The sequence below is a fragment of the Coregonus clupeaformis genome, chromosome 24 (genome assembly GCF_020615455.1).
Source record: "Coregonus clupeaformis isolate EN_2021a chromosome 24, ASM2061545v1, whole genome shotgun sequence".
NCBI classification, from domain to species: domain Eukaryota; kingdom Metazoa; phylum Chordata; class Actinopteri; order Salmoniformes; family Salmonidae; genus Coregonus; species Coregonus clupeaformis.
Window position 1 is genome coordinate 59,441,961 of NC_059215.1, and position 20,956 is coordinate 59,462,916.

The window sequence follows — 20,956 nt, forward strand, 5'->3', positions numbered from 1 at the left end:
CTAGCCGGCCTCCACCCAGTACCCTGCCCTGAACTTAGTCACTGTCAGTAGCCGGCTACCACCTGGTTACTCAACCCTGCACCTTAGAGGCTGCTGCCATATGTACATACACATGGAACACTGGTCACCATAATAATGTTTACATACTGTATTCTACTGTATTCTAGTCAATGCCACTCCTAAATTGCTCGTCCTAATATTTATATATTTCTTAAATCCATTATTTTACTTTGAGATGTGTGTATTGTTGTGAATTGTAAGATACTACTGCACTGTTGGAGCTAGGAACACAAGCATTTCGCTACGCCTGCAATAACATCTGCTAAATATCTGTACGCGACCAATACAATTAGATTTGATTTTGAGTAAAAGACCATCCCCACAAGTGAAGTAAACAGTGAAGGGTGGTTGCTGGTGGGTGGCAATAACAGAGAGAGCAAAAAACTCCTCACGTAAATGGGAATTCCAAGCATTCAGGTAAAACGCAATTAAATATTTAGAACTGTGTTCCATATGAATGGGTGCAGAAGAGTACACAACATGCAATGAAGTACAGTTATAGCAAAAATAAACAAAAGTGCTGTTTTTCAGAAATATTTCCTCTTTTATTCCAAGAAAAAAGGTATTTCCATCCCAAACAATAAAATAAAACAAACATTTGAATCAATCATTAAGAGGATAAGTAAAACTATTTTTTTAAATTGTTGTTTTGTTTCTATGACGATATTGGTTGTGTTCAATTAAACATGCACCTTAAAAGGGACATTTAAAAAAAATTCAACTTCATATTGATAATCTCCAACACCACCCCAACATCAACATATGTGAAAATAGCAAGTTTCTATGTTTTGTAGTCAAAAAGATATAGGAATATAAGTGTTTCCAATGACATCATTAACCAAATAGTAGGCAATTAGTAGGCAATGCCCACTCATAATTGGTTAAAATCACATGATGCGCATCAATGATGTCATTGGAAACATTTATCTTCCTCTATCTTTATTCCCAAAAAAACATAGAAACATGCCACTTTCACATATGTTGATGTTGGGGTGTTGCTGGAGAACATGAATATGAATTTCATAAACTGTGAAACTGTGAAGTCCAATGATGGTATCAATGGTATTAGAAAGGTAGGGGGTGGAGTCTTATTATGCTGGATCTTTATTGGTAGGTGTGGAAAGGCAGAGATGGAGGGAGAGGGAGAACAGAAGACTGGATGGTTGCATGATGACGTTTGGATTTCTCTCTGTTCTGTCCCCTTCCTTTCAGGGGAAGTTGTGTGTGCTTGATCCCCTTTATCAACTGCTGTCCGGAGAAGGTTCTCTATGCATAGAGTTCTTCATGCTGTCGAGGTACTCTTGTTGTGAAACAGCCAAGACTGAGGCCAGAATCTCATCATCCTCCCAGTCTGTTAAACCTACACCATAAAGAGAGAGAAAATACATTCAAAGGCAACACCTACACTTGTAGTTATTTTAAATTGAAAGGGGTACTGGAATTACTAGTTTATAACATATCTTTAGTTGCTGTATACATTCTGCACATTAAAGTGACAGTGGATAACAAAGGTTTTGTTTGGTTTTTGGGATGATAAAGCTTATTCCCAAATAAAAATGTGTCGGTTATGCACCAAATCACGACCCAGCAATTTGAGAGGGAGGTCATTTCAGGTTAGGTGCATCTGCTCTCTACTATTCTATGTTTATTTTTTTTCTTTCTGATACAGTGTAGCTAAGCAATCAAACAATCCATAATGGGAAATGATCACAAAAAATATATGTCCGACCTAGGGTGACCCAAATACTTTGCAAAGCAAAAAAGACTCTCACTCATCTCTACTAGCTCAATCAATCAATCAATTTTATTTTATATAGCCCTTCGTACATCAGCTAATATCTCGAAGTGCTGTACAGAAACCCAGCCTAAAACCCCAAACAGCTAGTAATGCAGGTGTAGAAGCACGGTGGCTAGGAAAAACTCCCTAGAAAGGCCAAAACCTAGGAAGAAACCTAGAGAGGAACCAGGCTATGAGGGGTGGCCAGTCCTCTTCTGGCTGTGCCGGGTGGAGATTATAACAGAACCATACCAAGATGTTCAAAAATGTTCATAAGTGACAAGCATGGTCAAATAATAATCAGGAATAAATCTCAGTTGGCTTTTCATAGCCGATCATTAAGAGTTGAAAACAGCAGGTCTGGGACACTAGCTGTGTTGTTATTCAAGTGTCTTCACTCTAGCAGCAGCTAAAGAGCCATGCTTTCACAGCAGAGGTGTAATAATATCGGTCTATAACACCGTGATTGATATGATTTATGTTAAGGATTGTAACTAGTGTTGACAACTATCCCCTCTGAAGTATTACATTTCAAACGGACAATACTGCCTATTCTATGCCTTATTTAAAAATTCTGAAATAAAATAACATATATCAGCAACAGTAGTAATTGCCTAAAGGGGACTAATAAAGTTTGAATTTAATTGAATGCATTCATTTGAATACGTTTTTAAGTAAATAAAGAGCTATGGAAGTGATTATTTTACCAAAGGCGGTGGGTGACATTTCTTGCATGATAGCACGGTACTCCAATGCAGGGTACAGAGACTTTAGAGTTGAAGAGGTGGGTCTATCAGGCCTAACACAAGCCTGGTTGCTGGGACCTAGAGTAGGGGGCAGAGAAAGGAAATCCACAATTAATTTGATATGCCACCCTCTAAGTTGATTCAGGACACTTCTTAAGGTTTGTCACAGTGACTTACCTGGGGCACAAGGTGAAGGGGGCTTGGACATGATGAGGGTCGCTCCAGCAGGGGAGGGGGGCTTGGTGCTTGTGTCTGAGTGGGAGGGGTCAGTGTTCTCTGGTGAGGGAGCTGAGCTGCGCTGCCGGGGCGAGCGGGCACTCCACTCTTCTAGACCACTGGACGCTGCTGCAGTTGCCGAGCTGCAGGTGGCACTAGCCTTACGTGGCTGGGAGGAGAGGGAGACAACGACCTCATTAAAACACCAGCTGATACTAGATTCATTTGAACCAAATGTGGTAGTATTGTTTTTCTAAGAATGATGTCACTGGAATGATCTTCAATCTACCATTTACTTGCATGCTCTCTCTCACCTGCCGCGCCTGCTTTTCCTGGTCCTGGAGCCACTGCAGGTAGGACTCCCTGGCCACCTGCTCCTCGATGGCCTCGTTGGTAGCCTCCCAGTCTGTGGCTCTCTTCTTGTCTTCCAGCATCTGCTGCTCGATCCAGGACTCCTCTGAGGTTTTAATGGCGTTCTTCATAAGTGACTGGTCTGCATACTGCTGGGAGGGAGAGGCAGAGGTCACTAACTGGACATAAAACCAGACATAGCAATCACAAAACAGTGAGATGGATATACAGTTGAAGTCAGAAGTTTACACACACTTAGGTTGGAGTCATAAAAACTCGTTTTTCAACCACTCCACACATTTCTTGTTAACAAACTATAGTTTTGGCATGTCGGTTAGGACATCTACTTTGTGCATGACACAAGTAATTTTTCCAACAATTGTTTACAGACATTATTTCACTTATAATTCACTGTATCACAATTCCAGTGGGTCAGAAGTTTGCATACACTAAGTTGTCTGTGACTTTCAACAGCTTGGAAAATTCCAGAAAATGATGTCATGGCTTTAGAAGCTTCTGATAGGCTAATTGACATCATTTGAGTCAATTGAGGTGTACCTGTGGATGTATTTCAAGGCCTACCTTCAAACTCAGTGCCTCTTTGCTTGAAATCATGGGAAAATCAAAAGAAATCAGCCAAGACCTCAGAAAAAAAATGGTAGACCTCCACATGTCTGGCCGCTCAGCAAGGAAGAAGCCACTGCTCCAAAACCGCCATAAAAAAGCCAGACTACGGTTTGCAACTGCACATGGGGACAAAGACTGTACTTTTTGGAGAAATGTCCTCTGGTCTGATGAAACAAAAATAGGACTGTTTGGCCATAATGACCATCGTTATGTTTGAAGGGAAAAGGGGGTGGCTTGCAAGCCAAAGAACACCATCCCAACCGTGAAGAACGGGGGTGGCAGCATCATTCTGTGGGGGTGCTTTGCTGCAGGAGGGACTGGTGCACTTCACAAAATAAATGGCATCATGAGGAAGGAAAATTATGTGGATATATTGAAGCAACATCTCAAGACATCAGTCAGGAAGTTAAAGCTTGGTCACAAATGGGTCTTCCAAATGGACAATGACCCCAAGCATACTTCCAAAGTTGTGGCAAAATGGCTTAAGGACAACAAAGTCAAGGTATTGGAGTGGCCATCACAAAGCCCTGACCTCAATTCTATAGAACATTTGTGGTTAGAACTGAAAAAGCGTGTGCGAGCAAGGAGGCCTACAAACCTGACTCAGTTAAACCAGCTCTGTCAGGAGGAATGGGCCAAAATTCACCCAACTTATTGTGGGAAGCTTGTGGAAGGCTACCTGAAACGTTTGACCCAAGTTAAACAATTTAAAGGCAATGTTACCAAATACTAATTGAGTGTATGTAAACTTCTGACCCACTGGGAATGTGATGAAAGAAATAAAAGCTGAAATAAATCATTCTCTCTACTATTATTCTGACATTTCACATTCTTAAAATACAGTGGTGATTCTAACTGACCTAAGACAGGGACTTTTTACTAGGATTAAATGTCAGGAATTGTGAAATACTGTTCCATTATTTTACTTTTAGATTTGTATGTATTGTTGTGAATTGTTAGATACTACTGCATTGTTGGAGATAGAAACACAAGATTTTCGCTACACCTGCAATAACTTCTGCTAAATATGTGTATGTGACCAATAAAATGTGTTTTGATAAATCGTACAAGTGACAATTCGTGATGCTAGAAAAAATATGTTTTTTTAAGCACAAAATTATATATTCAGTTGAGGTGAGTTAAGGCGAGTCCGTTAAGGTGGGTTTCGGAGTTCTACATGATTTCTGTGATTTTCTGTATTAAGTTTGTCCATCTGCAATAGCTTAGGTGCATTGTCATATTGGAAATGGACAGTATCCATTGGCAATATATTTAAACAGGGAGTTACCATCACGAAATGGACTGGCTGAAATTAACACTGCGTGAACAGCAAACAAATGGCATCACTATTGTCTCTAGGCTGTTCTGAGTTCAATGAGGTGCCCCACATGACGGTAGCACACTCGGTCTGCCCGCAGTGACTGTGCAAAAAAGTAGTCCCGGAATGAAGCCTGACTAGTATTGATTTCAACATGCTTTTGACATGTTGCGGCCTCTGGATCATGCAGAGACACAACGTTTTCGACAGGGGTCATCGGGGGGAGGGTGGGGTGGACCAGCCACAGAATTAATGTAGTTTGACACATCCAAGTTTCTCCCATAGGATAACATTGGTTTACAGGTTATGCTCTAACTCTGCTTCCGTGTATGCGATTTGAAAAGTTCCTTTTGCCACATGTTTAGGGCCACCGGTACCCCTCCAGATATCGATATGATGAGTATGCGGTCCCCTTGATATCCTAAAAGGGAAGTATGAACTTGCAATACATCATATGGCCAATGCCATTGTACAATATTGCAATTGGACAGCCATCAAGTCAGCCATCTCATGCTCCAAATCATCATAAACAGTCAAAGGACAGCACAATTGAATTGTATTTGCACTTTAACCGCGTGTCCAATTTGTGATGGTGATTGCCTATTGTAATATATTGCAAATGGACAATGATATATTGCAGGTGCCAACATTTCATATTGCAATTGGACAGACTCACACAGCCCCCTGTACAGACAGCACCCATAGAGACCTGCTCTAGCCTGACAAGTGCTCACAATGCCCATCACACCTCCAAGAACCACTCACACACACACAGCCAAGATGGAGTGACACAATGTGGGGCTTACAGACGCACAGAGCCTGCTATAGTTCCCGGCGCTCGAACCATCAAATAACTGTCAGACCTCAAACTTTGCACACCTGTTCTAGAGCTCAAGTCGGTACTGCACCGTGAGTTATGTGACTCTAGAAGGTTCTCAGGCCGAGAAACAGCCTCGTCCAGTTGCAATATATTCAATTCATTTGTAACATCACGAAAAGGACGACATTTAGGAAAGTCCCAGAAACACAAGACTAGGTGCATTGAAACCGCCTCGGCCCTTAGAAACCAACCCTACAAGTTTCTGGCCGATGGCTCTTTCAGTGACCCCTGATTTTTTTTTCTCCAATACTAATTAAGGCCGCTGTTCGGGCTCTGAATGACCTATCAAGCCGAAACTCGGGATTTGGGGTTGCCTCAACTAGGCCTACAAATAATGTCAGAACTGGACCCGCAGCTCAAATGTAACTACATGTTTTAAGGTTTTTTAAGGTTTAAACAGAAGGCGCTATGAATTTCGGCCTGGAATTCCGGCCTCTAAACGAGTTAGATGAAGTCAGCTTGGTGTCAGTATGTATCAGTTTGGTGGCAGTATGATATCCTATTGACTGATGGCTGACTTGATGGCTGTCCAATTGCAGTATGATAAATTGGCATAGTCCATATGTTATATTGCGGATGGACAGCGTACATTTGACATATTTTATATTGCCAGTGCCAATATTTGCAGTATGAAATGTTGGCACTGGCAATATATCATATGTCTAATGTACACAGTCAATTTCCAATATATTTAAGCAGGGATTTAACATCACCAAATGGCCAGGCTGAAATCAACACCTACGCTAGGGAGAGGAACAACTAACTCTGCTAGGCCGTTCTGAGTTCAAAGAGCCTGACAATTGGGCATTTCAGCTATTTACTTGCATGTCCAATTTGTGATGGTAAATGCCCATTGTACTATATTGCTAATGGACAGTGTCCATTACATATATATTATATTGTCAGTGTAAAGATGTTATACTAAAATTGGAGCGTGTCCATTACCAATATATATTAATTAAGATTTGCCATCACGAAATGAACATGCTGAAATTAACACCTAAGAGTGAGGGATGGGATAAACTATGACTAAATGCCCATTGCCAATATATTGCTAATGGAAGTTTCCATTACACATATAATATATTGCTAGTGTCAACATGTTATACTGCAATTGGACAGTGTCCATTGCCAATATATTTGAATAGGGATTTACCATCACGAAAAGGACAGGTTGAAACATCCTGAATTGCTAAAAAACAAATACTTACTTACATAAGGATTCAGACCCTTTGCTATGAGACTCGACATTGAGCTCAGGTGCATCCTGTTTCCATTGTTCATCCTTTAGATGTTTCTACAACTTGATTGGAGTCCACCTGTGGTAAATTCAATTGATTGAAGGTCCCCAAGTACACAGTGGCCTCCATCATTCTTAAATGGAAGAAGTTTGTAACCACCAAGACTCTTCCTAGATCTGGCCGCCCGGCCAAACTGAGCAATCGGGGGAGAAGGGCCTTGGTCAGGGAGGTGACCAAGAACCCGATGGTCACTCTGACAGAGCTCCAGAGTTCCTCTGTGGAGATGGGAGAACCTTCCAGAAGGACAACCATCTCTGCAACACTCTAAGCTAAGCTTTATTGTTTTAAGAAGGTCATACGAAGGATAATTTTGCTATTTGATTTGGAATTTTAAGACCCCTAGAAGTATATATAAAAAATAATAATAATGTGATGAAAATTTGTATTTGGCCTTACTGCTATTAGCCCATACAAACGCATTGAATAACAGATTCACTACATGGAACAATAGATAGTCCCAAGTGTCTATCCTATACTGAAAAAATATATAAACGCAACATTCAACAATTTAAACTATTTTACTGAGTAACAGTTCATATAAAACAAATCAGTCAATTGAAATAAATGAATTAGGCCCTAATCTATGGATTTCACATGACTGGGCAGGGGCGCAGCCATGGGTGGGCCTAGAAGGTTATAGGCCCACCCACTTGGGAGCCAGGCCTAGCCAATCAGAATGAGTTTATCCCAACAAAAGGGCTTTATTACAGACATAAATGTTCCTCCGTTTCATCAGCTGTCCGGTTAGCTGGTCTCAGAAAATCCCTCGGGTGAAGGAGCCAGATGTGGAGGCCCTGGGCTGGCGTGGTTACACGTGCTCTGCGGTTGTGAAGCCGGTTGGACGTAATGCCAATTTCTCTAAAAACTACGTTATGGTATAGAAATTAACATTACATTCTCTGGCAACAGCTTTGGTGGACAGTCCTGCAGTCAGCATGCCAAATGCACGCTCCTTTCAAACTTGAGACATCTGTGGCATTGTGTTGTGTGACAAAACTGCACATTTTAGAGTGACCTTTTATTGTCGCCAGCACAAGGTGCACCTGCTGTTTAATCAGCTTCTTAAAATATGCCACATCTGTCAGGTGGATGGATTATCTTGGCAAAGGAGAAATGCTCACGAGCAGGGATGTAAACAAATTTGTGCACAAAGTTGAAGAGAATTAAGCTTTTTGTGCATATGAAAAATTTCTGGCTCCTTTAATTTCAGCTCATGAAACATGGGACCAACACTTTCCATGTTGTGTTTATGTTTTTGTTCAGTATATATCTGAGAGATATAAGAAAGATCAGGAAACATTTATTTTTTACATGTATTTAACCACTTGTTTTTGTCACTAAACAGTCTCCATATAGAGTACACTTCCATTCATTTTTTCGACTGGTACCGGGGGATCTACAGAAGAGTCTTGTGAGGCCTGTGGGCATCCTAGAGCAAATCTGCTGTGCCGACTTCAGACGAGTCCCAAGACACTTGTGGGGGTCGTAGAGCAAAACGAGAGTCTCATCTTTCCATAGAGGGGTCACAATAGTTTGTAGGCCAAACCGTTCAGACGCTACAGACGGTTTGTGAGTAGACCGATTTTCGGGATCTCATGGTCTGACAAACACCGCTCTAGCTCTGTCACCTTCACCGCAGATGCGGAAGTGTTACAAAGGCGGATGTGGTGGATTGAGACGCATCCAATGCAAAAAAACAGATATCGCTAGCTTAAACTGGCAGATTTGTATGAGGAATTTTTTAAAGTAAAATAGAATATTCCTGCTTCAGTTTAGACATTTTATTTTCTCCTTTACCTATTAATGATTTTTTATGGGCTTTTTCTAAGATAGTGATTTATTTTTCTTTTATTTCTAAATCAGATGTAACGTTTGCAGAGTATAATTATCATTCCACTAACGTACGCCTTAAAGGCATCCCAAATTATATCGGGGGTCGGCTTTTCTCTGTCCTCTGTCTATATTTGTAAAGGTAAAAAAAAAATCATTTACGTATTTGATAAATTTCGGGTCCAAATTCTGTCGCTAAATGTATTTTCTATTGGTGTAATTAAGCATGATACCAGAGAATCTAGTCCATTGTTGCCCATAAAAATGAGGTAAATTCTTGAAAAGCTTTTCTTACTTTGGGAAAAAAGGAATAGTGTTTTGTAGTTGGGAATAGTAATCTCCAGGTATGCTGTATATTATTTGTAGAGATTAACATTTTCAGCCTATTTGGAGGCTCCCTAAATTTGCCATTTTTATTACTACGTATTATCGAATGTATGATTTAAGTCACCTGCTAAAATAATTCCTGTCGGGATTTGATTTACTATAGCATGAATTCTATCTAAAAACACTAGATTTGCCCCTGGTGGGATATAAATTACAATGAAATCAATGTGTATTTCCTATAGGCAGAAACTCAAACAGTAAGCACCCGTGCTAAGGTCTGTTCAACGCTGGACTGACCAATCGGAATCCATGCTTCAAGATTGTTTTGATCACGCGGACTGGGATATGTTCCAGGTTGCCTCTGAGAATAACATTGACGTTTACACGGACACGGTGACTGAGTTCATCAGGAAGTGTACAGGGGATGTTGTTCCCACACTGTGACTATTAAAACCTACCCAAACCAAAAACCGTGGATAGATGGCAGAATTCATGCAAAACTGAAAGCGCGAATCACCACATTATTCACCTTCACGGCAAGGTGAAGGAGAATATGGTTGAATATAAATAATGCAGTTATGCTCTCTGTAAGGCAATCAAACAGGCAAAACTTCAGTACAGAGAAAGAGTGGAGTCGCAATTCAACGGCTCAGACACAAGACATGTGGCAGGGACTTCAGGAGCAACAACGGCTCAGCCGCGAAGTGGTACCCACACAAATAAAATACAATTAAATGTTATTGGTCGCATACACATATTTAGCAGATGTTACGGGTGTGGCGAAATGCTTGTGTTCGTAGCTCCAACAGTGCAGTAATTTCCAACAATTTACAACAACACACACATCTTCTAAAAGTACAAGAATGGAATTATGAAATACAGTATATAATACGTGACCGACCGGCTCGATTCGGTCTTATGTAGCAGAATTTGAAATTGTGTTTTTTTAAATTGGATAAAAGTAGAGACAGAGCTAGAAAATGGTACAGTGGGGAAAAAAGTATTTAGTCAGCCACCAATTGTGCAAGGTCTCCCACTTAAAAAGATGAGAGAGGCCTGTAATTTTCATCATAGGTACACGTCAACTATGACAGACAAAATGAGGAAAAAAAATCCAGAAAATCACATTGTCGGATTTTTAATGAATTTATTTGCAAATTATGGTGGAAAATAAGTATTTGGTCAATAACAAAAGTTTCTCAATACTTTGTTATATACCCTTTGTTGGCAATGACACAGGTCAAACGTTTTCTGTAAGTCTTCACAAGGTTTTCACACACTGTTGCTGGTATTTTGGCCCATTCCTCCATGCAGATCTCCTCTAGAGCAGTGATGTTTTGGGGCTGTCGCTGGGCAACACGGACTTTGAACTCCCTCCAAAGATGTTCTATGGTGTTGAGATCTGGAGACTGGCTAGGCCACTCCAGGACCTTGAAATGCTTCTTACGAAGCCACTCCTTCGTTGCCCGGGCGGTGTGTTTGGGATCATTGTCATGCTGAAAGACCCAGCCACATTTCATCTTCAATGCCCTTGCTGATGGAAGGAGGTTTTCACTCAAAATCTCACGATACATGGCCCCATTCATTCTTTCCTTTACACGGATCAGTCATCCTGGTCCCTTGGCAGAAAAACAGCCCCAAAGCATGATGTTTCCACCCCCATGCTTCACAGTAGGTATGGTGTTCTTTGGATGCAACTCAGCATTCTTTGTCCTCCAAACACGACGAGTTGAGTTTTTACCAAAAAGTTATATTTTGGTTTCATCTGACCATATGACATTCTCCAAATCCTCTTCTGGATCATCCAAATGCACTCTAGCAAACTTCAGACGGGCCTGGACATGTACTGGCTTAAGCAGGGGGACGCGTCTGGCACTGCAGGATTTGAGTCCCTGGCGGCGTAGTGTGTTACTGATAGTAGGCTTTGTTACTTTGGTCCCAGCTCTCTGCAGGTCATTCACTAGGTCCCCCCGTGTGGTTCTGGGATTTTTGCTCACCGTTCTTGAGATCATTTTGACCCCACGGGGTGAGATCTTTGCATGGAGCCCCAGATCGAGGGAGATTATCAGTTGTCTTGTATGTCTTCCATTTCCTAATAATTGCTCCCACAGTTGATTTCTTCAAACCAAGCTGCTTACCTATTGCAGATTCAGTCTTCCCAGTCTGGTGCAGGTCTACAATTTTGTTTCTGGTGTCCTTTGGCAGCTCTTTGGTCTTGGCCATAGTGGAGTTTGGAATGTGACTGTTTGAGGTTGTGGACAGGTGTCTTTTATACTGATAACAAGTTCAAACAGGTGCCATTAATACAGGTAACGAGTGGAGGACAGAGGAGCCTCTTAAAGAAGAAGTTACAGGTCTGTGAGAGCCAGAAATCTTGCTTGTTTGCAGGTGACCAAATACTTATTTTCCACCATAATTTGCAAATAAATTCATTAAAAATCCAAAAATGTGATTTTCTGGAAAAAAAATGCTCAATTTGTCTGTCATAGTTGACGTGTACCTATGATGAAAATTACAGGCCTCTCTCATCTTTTTAAGTGGGAGAACTTGCACAATTGTTGGCTGACTAAATACTTTTTCCCCCCACTGTATATCATACACTACAGTTGAGGAACAATGGCAAAGTAATTGTGCTTTGAAAGTTGATCAACTCATAACCCCACTTTAGAGAAAATGGCCCTTCAATGTTTTGGTACACCTACTGGAGAGCTCTTCTCTGTCTACACCCATTCAGCATCTTTCACACCCTCTTAAGCCTTAGCCCCACCCATCTCTTTAAGGATTCATATGAGAGGCCAGGTGCTAAACAGTGAGGACGGTCATGTACTAAACAATCAAAGATTTCAAGACTAAAGGCTGGTTAATACTACCTCTATCGACATGTCTATATACATTTGTCATTAATAATTACAGGAAAATAAACTCACAACAAGATAATTATTTACAAGCTAATGGCGAGCTTATTACAGAAAATAGCTTACAGTTGTGAGTGTGACAAAATAAAAGCATGGAATTCTACCGGAGAATTTTAAAACTTGGACACTGTCTCATTGGCCTAACGTTACATCCTCATTTGACTTTGGTGCAGTTTATGTTATTCTTCACATTACCGTCTCTGTTAAACACACAATATATTAAATAAAATCAAAGTTTATTTGTCACATGCACAGGACACAGAAGATGTAAACGGTACAGTGAAATGGTTACTTGCATAGTGGAGTCTTTTGTTTAGACATGTAGCTAGCTAGCTAGCTAGCTAGCTAAACAATGAACCATAATCCCACTCATAATGTTACTACCCTGCATGAATCTACAGGTAGCTAAAGCTAACCAACTAGCTAGGTTCAATGTTAGCTAGCTAGCTAACATTAAGCTAGAACTAGCAACGCAAATGGCTCTGAGATACGAATAATATTACTACACAGATCATACACGTAACGTTAGCTAGTAAGCAAGCCAGCCAACCAACGTTAGCTAGCTAGCTAACAGTACGCTTTAACTTGCAATGAAAACGACTTTGACAAAAGTAATAACTTATAATATCTGAAAGCGTAGCTAGCTAGACACTCTTACACGTATACATTGATGAACGCTTCTCCCTCTCTGTCACGGATGCCAGGGTTGCCCTTAGTTTGAAGACGTACTCCTTCTGTGTTCTCTTTTCGACTCCCTCCGGATTTGCAATCAAACGCCTGAATTTTCCCCATCTCCTTAGCTATCATACTCTGCTTCCACCGGGCATTCCAATGATTTCAAAACTCAGTCCTCCAGAAAGTGGAGAGCTATCTTTAAAAAAATCTGCGTTAAAAAGGATTACCTACACATACTGAGCTGCTCATTATAGACAGAAGCGTGCTACATGGCAGACCAATCTGAACTCAACAATGTATGCACGCATGACTGTAAATTGCTTTGGATAAAAGCGTCTGCTAAATGGCATATTATTATATTATCTATCGGCATGTCCAGCCCATCCATTATCTCAGCCAATTATTGCTAGCGGGAATGCTCCTGTCTTTTTACGTGGCTAAACCTACTAGGCTCGTAATTTAACAATTGTATTCGTATTTAGAGATGACATACAAGTTTGTTACTAAGGGACATGAAAGTTTACATGTTCTAGAAAGCATTTCTGGCAAAAAACGCATTTAGATTTTTAAAAAAAAGTTGACGTTCAAATGCCTCTAATGTGAAGTAGTGTCACGCGACATACGCCTAGTTTCCTGAAACGAGTCAAATATTAGGATGAGCAATGTCGGAGTATACAGTGAGGGAAAAAAGTATTTGATCCCCTGCTGATTTTGTACGTTTGCAAACTGACAAAGAAACGATCAGTCTATAATTTTAATGGTAGGTTTACTTGAACAGTGAGAGATAGAATAACAACAAAAAAATCCTGAAAAACACATGTCAAAAAAGTTATAAATTGATTAGCATTTTAATGAGGGAAATAAGTATTTGACCCCCTCTCAATCAGAAAGATTTCTGGATCCCAGGTGTCTTTTATAAGGTAACGAGCTGAGATTAGGAACACACTCTTAAAGGGAGTGCTCCTAATCTCAGCTTGTTACCTGTATAAAAGACAGAAGCAATCAATCAATCAGATTCCAAACTCTCCACCATGGCCATGACCAAAGAGCTCTCCAAGGATGTCAGGGACAAGATTGTAGACCTACACAAGGCTGGAATGGGCTAAAAGACCATCGCCAAGCAGCTTGGTGAGGTGACAACAGTTGGTGCGATTATTCGCAAATGGAAGAAACACAAAAGAACTGTCAATCTCCCTCGGCCTGGGGCTCCATGCAAGATCTCACCTCGTGGAGTTGCAATGATCATGAGAACGGTGAGGAATCAGCCCAGAACTACACGGGAGGATCTTGTCAATGATCTCAAGGCAGCTGGGAACATAGTCACCAAGAAAACAATTGGTAACACACTACGCCGTGAAGGACTGAAATCCTGCAGCGCCCGCAAGGTCCCCCTGCCCAAGAAAGCACATATACAGGCCCGTATGAAGTTTGCCAATGAACATCTGAATGATTCAGAGGAGAACTGGGTGAAAGTGTTGTGGTCAGATGAGACCAAAATCGAGATCTTTGGCATCAACTCAACTCGCCGTGTTTGGAGGAGGAGGAATGCTGCCTATGACCCCAAGAACACCATCCCCACCGTCAAACATGGTGGTGGAAACATTATGCTTTGGGGGTGTTTTTCTGCTAAGGTGACAGGACAACTTCACCGCATCAAAGGGACGATGGACGTGGCCATGTACCGTCAAATCTTGGGTGAGAACCTCCTTCCCTCAGCCAGGGCATTGAAAATGGGTCGTGGATGGGTATTCCAGCATGACAATGACCCAAAACACACGGCCAAGGCAACAAAGGCGTGGCTCAAGAAGAAGCACATTAAGGTCCTGGAGTGGCCTAGCCAGTCTCAAGACCTTAATCCCATAGAAAATCTGTAGAGGGAGCTGAAGGTTCGAGTTGCCAAACGTCTGCCTCGAAACCTTAATGACTTGGAGAAGATCTGCAAAGAGGAGTGGGACAAAATCCCTCCTGAGATGTGTGCAAACCTGGTGGCCAACTACAAGAAACGTCTGACCTCTGTGATTGCCAACAAGGGTTTTTCCCTCATTAAAATGCAAATCAATTTATAACATTTTTGACGTGTTTTTCTGGATTTTTTTGTAGACTGAACATGTCTTTGTCAGTGGGCAAACGTAAAAAATCAGCAGGGGATCAAATACATTTTTCCCCTCACTGTAAATACTAAAGCCACTCCTCAGTAAAAGACAAATGACAGCTTGCTTGGAATTGCCAAAAGGCACCTAAAGGACTCTCAGACCATGAGAAACAATATTCTCTGGTCTGATGAAGCCAAGATGTAACTCATTGGCCCAAATGCCAAGCGTCACGTCTGGAGGAAACCCGGCACCATCCCTACGGTGAAGCATGGTGGTGGCAGCATCATGCTGTGGGGATGTTTTTCAGCGGCAGGGACTGGAGACTAGTCAGGATCGAGGGAAAGATGAACGGAGCAAAGTACAGAGAGACAATTGATGAAACATGCTCAGGACCTCAGACTGGGGCGAAGGTTCACCTTCCAACAGGACAACGACCCTAAGCACACAGCCAAGACAACGCAGGAGTGGCTTCGGGACAAGTCTCTGAATGTCCTTGATTGGCCCAGCCAGAGCCAACACTTGAACCCGATCGACATCTCTGGAGGGACCTGAAAATAGCTGTGCAGTGACGCTCCCCATCCAACCTGACAGAGCTTGAGAGGATCTGCAGAGAAAAATGGGTGAAACTCCCCAAATGCAGGTGTGCCAAGTTCGTAGTGTCATACCCAAGAACACTCAACGCTGTAATCGCTGCCAAAGGTGCTTCAACAAAGTACTGAGTAAAGAGTCTGAATACTTATGCAAATGTGATATTTTCTTTTTTTATTATGGGGCAGTGTGTAGATGGATGAGGGGAAAAAACTGTTTAATCCATTTTACAATAAGGCTGAAACGTAACGAAATGTGGAAAAAGTCAAGGGCTCTGAATGCACTCTACATAGGGCAGCATCCTCTAAGGTGCATCGTAGAGTAACCAGGTGGTAGTCGGCTACTGACAGTGACTAAGTTCAGGGTAGGGTACTGGGTGGAGGGCGGCTAGTGATGGCTATTTAACAGTCTGATGGTCTTGAGATAGATGCTGTTTTCAGTCACTCGGTCACAGCTTTGATGCTCCTGTACTGACCTCGCCTTCTGGATGATAGCGGGGTGAACAGGCCGTGGCTCGGGTGGTTGACGTCCTTGATGATCTTTTTGGCCTTCCTGTGAAATCGGGTGCTGTTGGTGTCCTGGAGGGCAGGCAGTGTGCCACCGGTGATACGTTGGGCAGACCGCACCACCATCTGGAGAGCCCTGCGGTTGCGGACGGTGCAGTTGCCATACCAGGCGTAGATACAGCCTGACAGGATGCTCTCATTGGTGCATCTGTAAAAGTTTGTGAGGGTTATAGGGGCCAAGCTGAATTTCCTCAACCTCCTGAGGTTGATAAGGCACTGTTGCACCTTCTTCACAACACTGTCTGTGTGGGTGGACCATTTCAGATTGTCGATGTTGTGTACGCCGAGGAACTTGAAGCTTTTTACCTTCTCCACTGCAGCCCCGTCAATGTGGATGGGGGCGTGCTCCCTCTGCTGTCTCCTGAAGTCGATGATCAGCTCCTTCATTTGCCATTGAGGGAGAGGTTATTTTCCTGGCACCACTCTGCCAGGGCCCTCCCCTCCTCCCTGTAGGCTGTCTCGTCATTGTTGGTAATCAGGCCTACTACTGTTGTGTTGTCTACAAACTTGATGATCGAGTTGGAGGCGTGCGTGGCCATGCAGTCATGGGTAAACAGAGTACAGGAGGGGCCCATGTGTTGAGGATCAGCGAAGTGGAGGTGTTGTTTCCTACCTTCACCACCTGGGGGCGGCCCGTCAGGAAGTCCAGGACCCAGTTGACCAGGGCGAGGTTCAGACCCAGGAACCAAGCTTAATGATGAGCTTGGAGGGTACTATGATTTTGAAGGCTGAGCTGCAGTCAATGAACAGCATTCTTACATAGGTATTCCTCTTGTTCAGATGGCATAGGGCAGAGTGGAGTGCAATGGCGATTGCATCGTCTGTGAATCTATTGGGGCGGTATGCAATTTGCAGAGGGTCTCGGGTGTCAGGTACGGTGGAGGTGATATGATCCTTAACTAGCCTCTCAAAGCACTTCATGATGACAAAGGTGAGTGCTATGAGGCGAAAGTAATTTAATTTCGTTACATTTGCTTTCTTGGGTACAGGAACAATGGTGGACATCTTGAAGAAAGTGGGGACAGCAGACTGGAATAGGGAGATTGAATATGTCCTTAAACACTCCAGCCAGCTGGTCTGCGCATTCCATGAGGACGCGACCCTGGGATGCCGTCTGGGCCTGCAGCTGTGCGAGGGTTAACACGCTTAAATGTCTATCTCCCGTTAGCCACGGAGAACGAGAGCACACAATCCTCGGGAGCGGCCTGCGTCGGTGGCAAAGCGGGCAAAGAAGGTGTTTAGCTTGTCCAGGAGCAAGACGTCGGTGTCCACGACGTGGCTGGTTTTCCCTTGGTAATCCATGATTGTCTGGAGTCCCTGCCAGATACGTCTCGTGTCTGAGCTGTTGAATTGCGACTCCACGTTGTCTCTGTACTGACGTTTTGCCTGTTTGATTGCCTTATGGTGGGCATAACTGCACTATTTGTATTCAACCATATTTATAGTCACCTTGCCATTGTTAAATGCGGTGGTTCGCGCTTTCAGTTTTGCGTGAATGCTGCCATCTATCCAAATTTTTTGGTTTGGGTAGGTTTTAATACTCACAGTGGGAACAATATCTCCGATACACTTCCTGATGAACTCAGTCACTGTTTCACTGTATAACGTCAATGTTATTCTCATTGGCAACCCGGAACATATCCCAGTCCGTTTGATCAAAACAATCTTGAAGCATGGATTTCCGATTGGTCAGACCAGCATGTAATAGACCTTAGCACTGGTACTTCCTGTTTGAGTTTCTGCCTATAGGAAGGGAGGAGCAGAATGGAGTTGTGATCTGATTTGCCGAAGAGAGGGTGTGGGAGGGCCTTATAGCCATCCCAGAAGGGAGAGTAAGAATGGTCCAGAGTTTTTGAAGCGCGAGTACTACAGGGAATGTGTTGATACAACTTCGGTAGCATTCTCCTCAGATTTGCTTTGTTAAAATCCCCTGCTACAATAAATGCGGCCTCAGGAAAGTTCCTTGAGGGTCATCGTGGTATCGGCTTGAGGGGGAATATAAACGGCTGTGATTAAGGTTGGGAGGTAAAGCGGTCGGCATTTGATTGTGAGATATTCTAGGTCGGGTGAACAAAAAGACTTGAGTTCCTGTACGTTACCACAATCACACCATGAGTAGTTAATCATGAAACATACACCTCTGCCTTTCTTCTTCGCGGAGAGTTCTTTATTCCTATCTGCACGACGTACTGAGAACCGGAGCCATGATTCCGTGAAACAGAGTATGTTACAGTCCCTGATGTCTCTCTGGAAGGATATCCTCACCCTGAGCTCGTCTACTTTATTGTCCAGGGACTGAACATTAGTGAGTAATCTACTCGGAAGCTGCTGATGGTGTGCACGCATCCTGAGTCGGACTAGAAGTCCACTCCGAATAACTCTTCTCCGCCGGCGGGGTCTTGGAGCAGCCTCAGGGATAAGTTCAAAATTGCCTTGGGGGGTACAAACAAAGGATCCAATTTGGGAAAGTTGTATTTCTGGTCGAAATGCTGGTGCGTTACCGCCGCTCTGATATCCCAAAATTATTTCCGGCTGTATGTGAAAACACAAAAAACATTCTGGGCTAATAATTTGAGAAATAACACCTTTAAAAATATATATATACTGCAAAGTTACTTATGAGCTAGAAACAGAGCTGCCATGTCTATCAGTGCCTAATTATGTATTTCGTTTTGCCCGTATTAAGCACAAGTTTTAAATCAGCAAGGGATTCCTGCATAGCTATAAAATCTGACTGTAGTTTTGACACAGCCAGATCAACAGTCGCCGGGGCAATAGCATACATATTAGTATCATCCGCATATAGATGAAGCTTACAATTTTGAACAGATTGACCAATGGTGTTTATATAAATAGCGATGAGACAGTTATAATGTGGATTTTGCTGTAACATAAAAATATGGATTTTATCATGGTCACGTTTGCACTCCCCAGACTACGTACTTCATCCTAGAGATTGTTTTCTTATTCAAAACACCTCTTTATATTATTTGAAAGACTTATGAGTAAGTTTCATGTTTATATCATATTTCTATGCTGAATCCTTACAATCAACAGGGATGTCCCAATGACGCCGGCCATTAGAACCCGCCTTCTGTGAGTCTCCCTTAGGGTTGACCCCATTTCTTCGATTCTTTGGTCGATAGGCTGTTGGTCGACCAAGATCATATTATTGGAGCAGTCACAAATAGAAAGAAATGGCAAGGCACATGAGACACCTGTCTGATTCATGCCTGTCTCAGTGGACTAATTGAAGAGGCTGCAGGGATGCCACCGTCCAAGAAGAAGGGGAGTGTATCTAAGATGCACAAGGAATGCGCTCTCTCCCGCCATTTACGGTAACTTCTGTTAATGCATTCAATATATTATTATCACAGTCGTGTACCGTTCTCATTGTCGGAATGGACATGTTGTTTGCAGAGCTCACAACCTATGCTACAGTTGTGAGAAACAAATGTAGGTTTATTTCATTCCATTTATGAGTTTTTTCAATTTATTCATTGTCTTTTGTTTGAAGCGCATCTGTCAATGTTGAGTACCTGATTATGCATATAAAAGTAGGCCTAGGCTACCTGGCCTATGCGCAAATGTAGGCCTATAAATGTGCCCATTTGGGGATGTCTGGTAGAATTTCTGATTGTCTTAACTCACCACCGCTGTGGAGCTTCTCAAATAAAATGTTCACCTCAAACAGCAAGTAAACAAAGTCTGTTTTTTGTATATATTGAGAATGACAATAGTTACTTATTGTATTTGACAAATATTTCCAGCCCTCTCCCTTTCGATAACCACTAAAAATGTAACGCTCTGATCCAGTGGAAACATCATAAAATACCTGATTACTTCTTATCCTTTGCACAAATAGCCTAAAGCTGTGTCAGTCCCGAGCTCACTGGCGCGGGAAACTCTGAGGGCCCAGAATATTTTATACAATGTTGCACGTTTGCTAGCGCGAGCTTCGGGCCATACAGTTGATACAATCTTTCAAGTTGGATGAAGACTTATAGGATATCAATTTTTAAATCAGGATATTTTCTATCTGCAGGCTGCAATGTTTTGGCTTATGTAGGCTATTTTTTTAGTTGGCAATGGCAATAGAAGTTACTTTAAAATGTGTATCATTTTAATTTAGAATGACCACATTACAGTGATTATTATGACAAAGACTATTATAAATGAAATGAAACTGTTCCACAGAAATGTGCATATGAAAATCATAACTGGTACGCAGATCGGTAGAAATGGTAAGATAAAAAAGAAGGTGTAGATAAGGTGTAGATAGTAAGTATAGGCTGGAAGTAGAGGCCTGGGCATTGTTGTTCACTAATTTACCCCAAGTAGGGAAAGGATGGCGGGGTTGAAAAGGAATAAAGGGGAGTATATATATAAAAAACATGGGGGATTGGATGTGATGCAGACAATTACATTGATGGAAGTTACAATCAGCAATATTAAGCTGATCTACCCCCCCCTCAAAAAAAATAAAAGATAAATTGGCACTCCAAATGGAAAAGGTTGCCGACCACTGGAGTAGCCTATTACTGGCAACTTCAGGAGCGTAATGGCAGAATTGGCGAAAGCTGATAGCCTAAACACTGGCGACTCCTGGTGGATGAACCTATAATTTCATGTTTGTGCAGTTTTGGTGGAGCCTCATATTTTCCCTCTCAGTTGATAAGACCATCT

The 20,956-nt window shown here is 42.3% G+C and overlaps 1 protein-coding gene across 3 annotated transcripts in view; it reads right to left on the reverse strand.

Moving 5' to 3' along the window:
* Nucleotides 1–982: 982 nt before the first annotated feature.
* The window catches only part of LOC121538633 (OTU domain-containing protein 5-A), a 122,603-nt gene continuing 102,629 nt past the window's right edge, over nt 983–20,956 (reverse strand). For 2 of the 3 annotated variants that reach the window (XM_041846817.1, XM_041846815.1), the window contains exons 6-9: nt 3,114–3,302; nt 2,761–2,968; nt 2,545–2,661; nt 983–1,420 (exon numbers count right to left, since the gene is read on the reverse strand). In XM_041846817.1, the coding sequence (XP_041702751.1) occupies nt 1,302–1,420; nt 2,545–2,661; nt 2,761–2,968; nt 3,114–3,302 (633 nt within the window). In that variant the 3' untranslated portion in view covers nt 983–1,301. The remainder of the gene's footprint in view (nt 1,421–2,544; nt 2,662–2,760; nt 2,969–3,113; nt 3,303–20,956) is intronic. The other variant, XM_041846816.1, reaches the window with a different exon arrangement.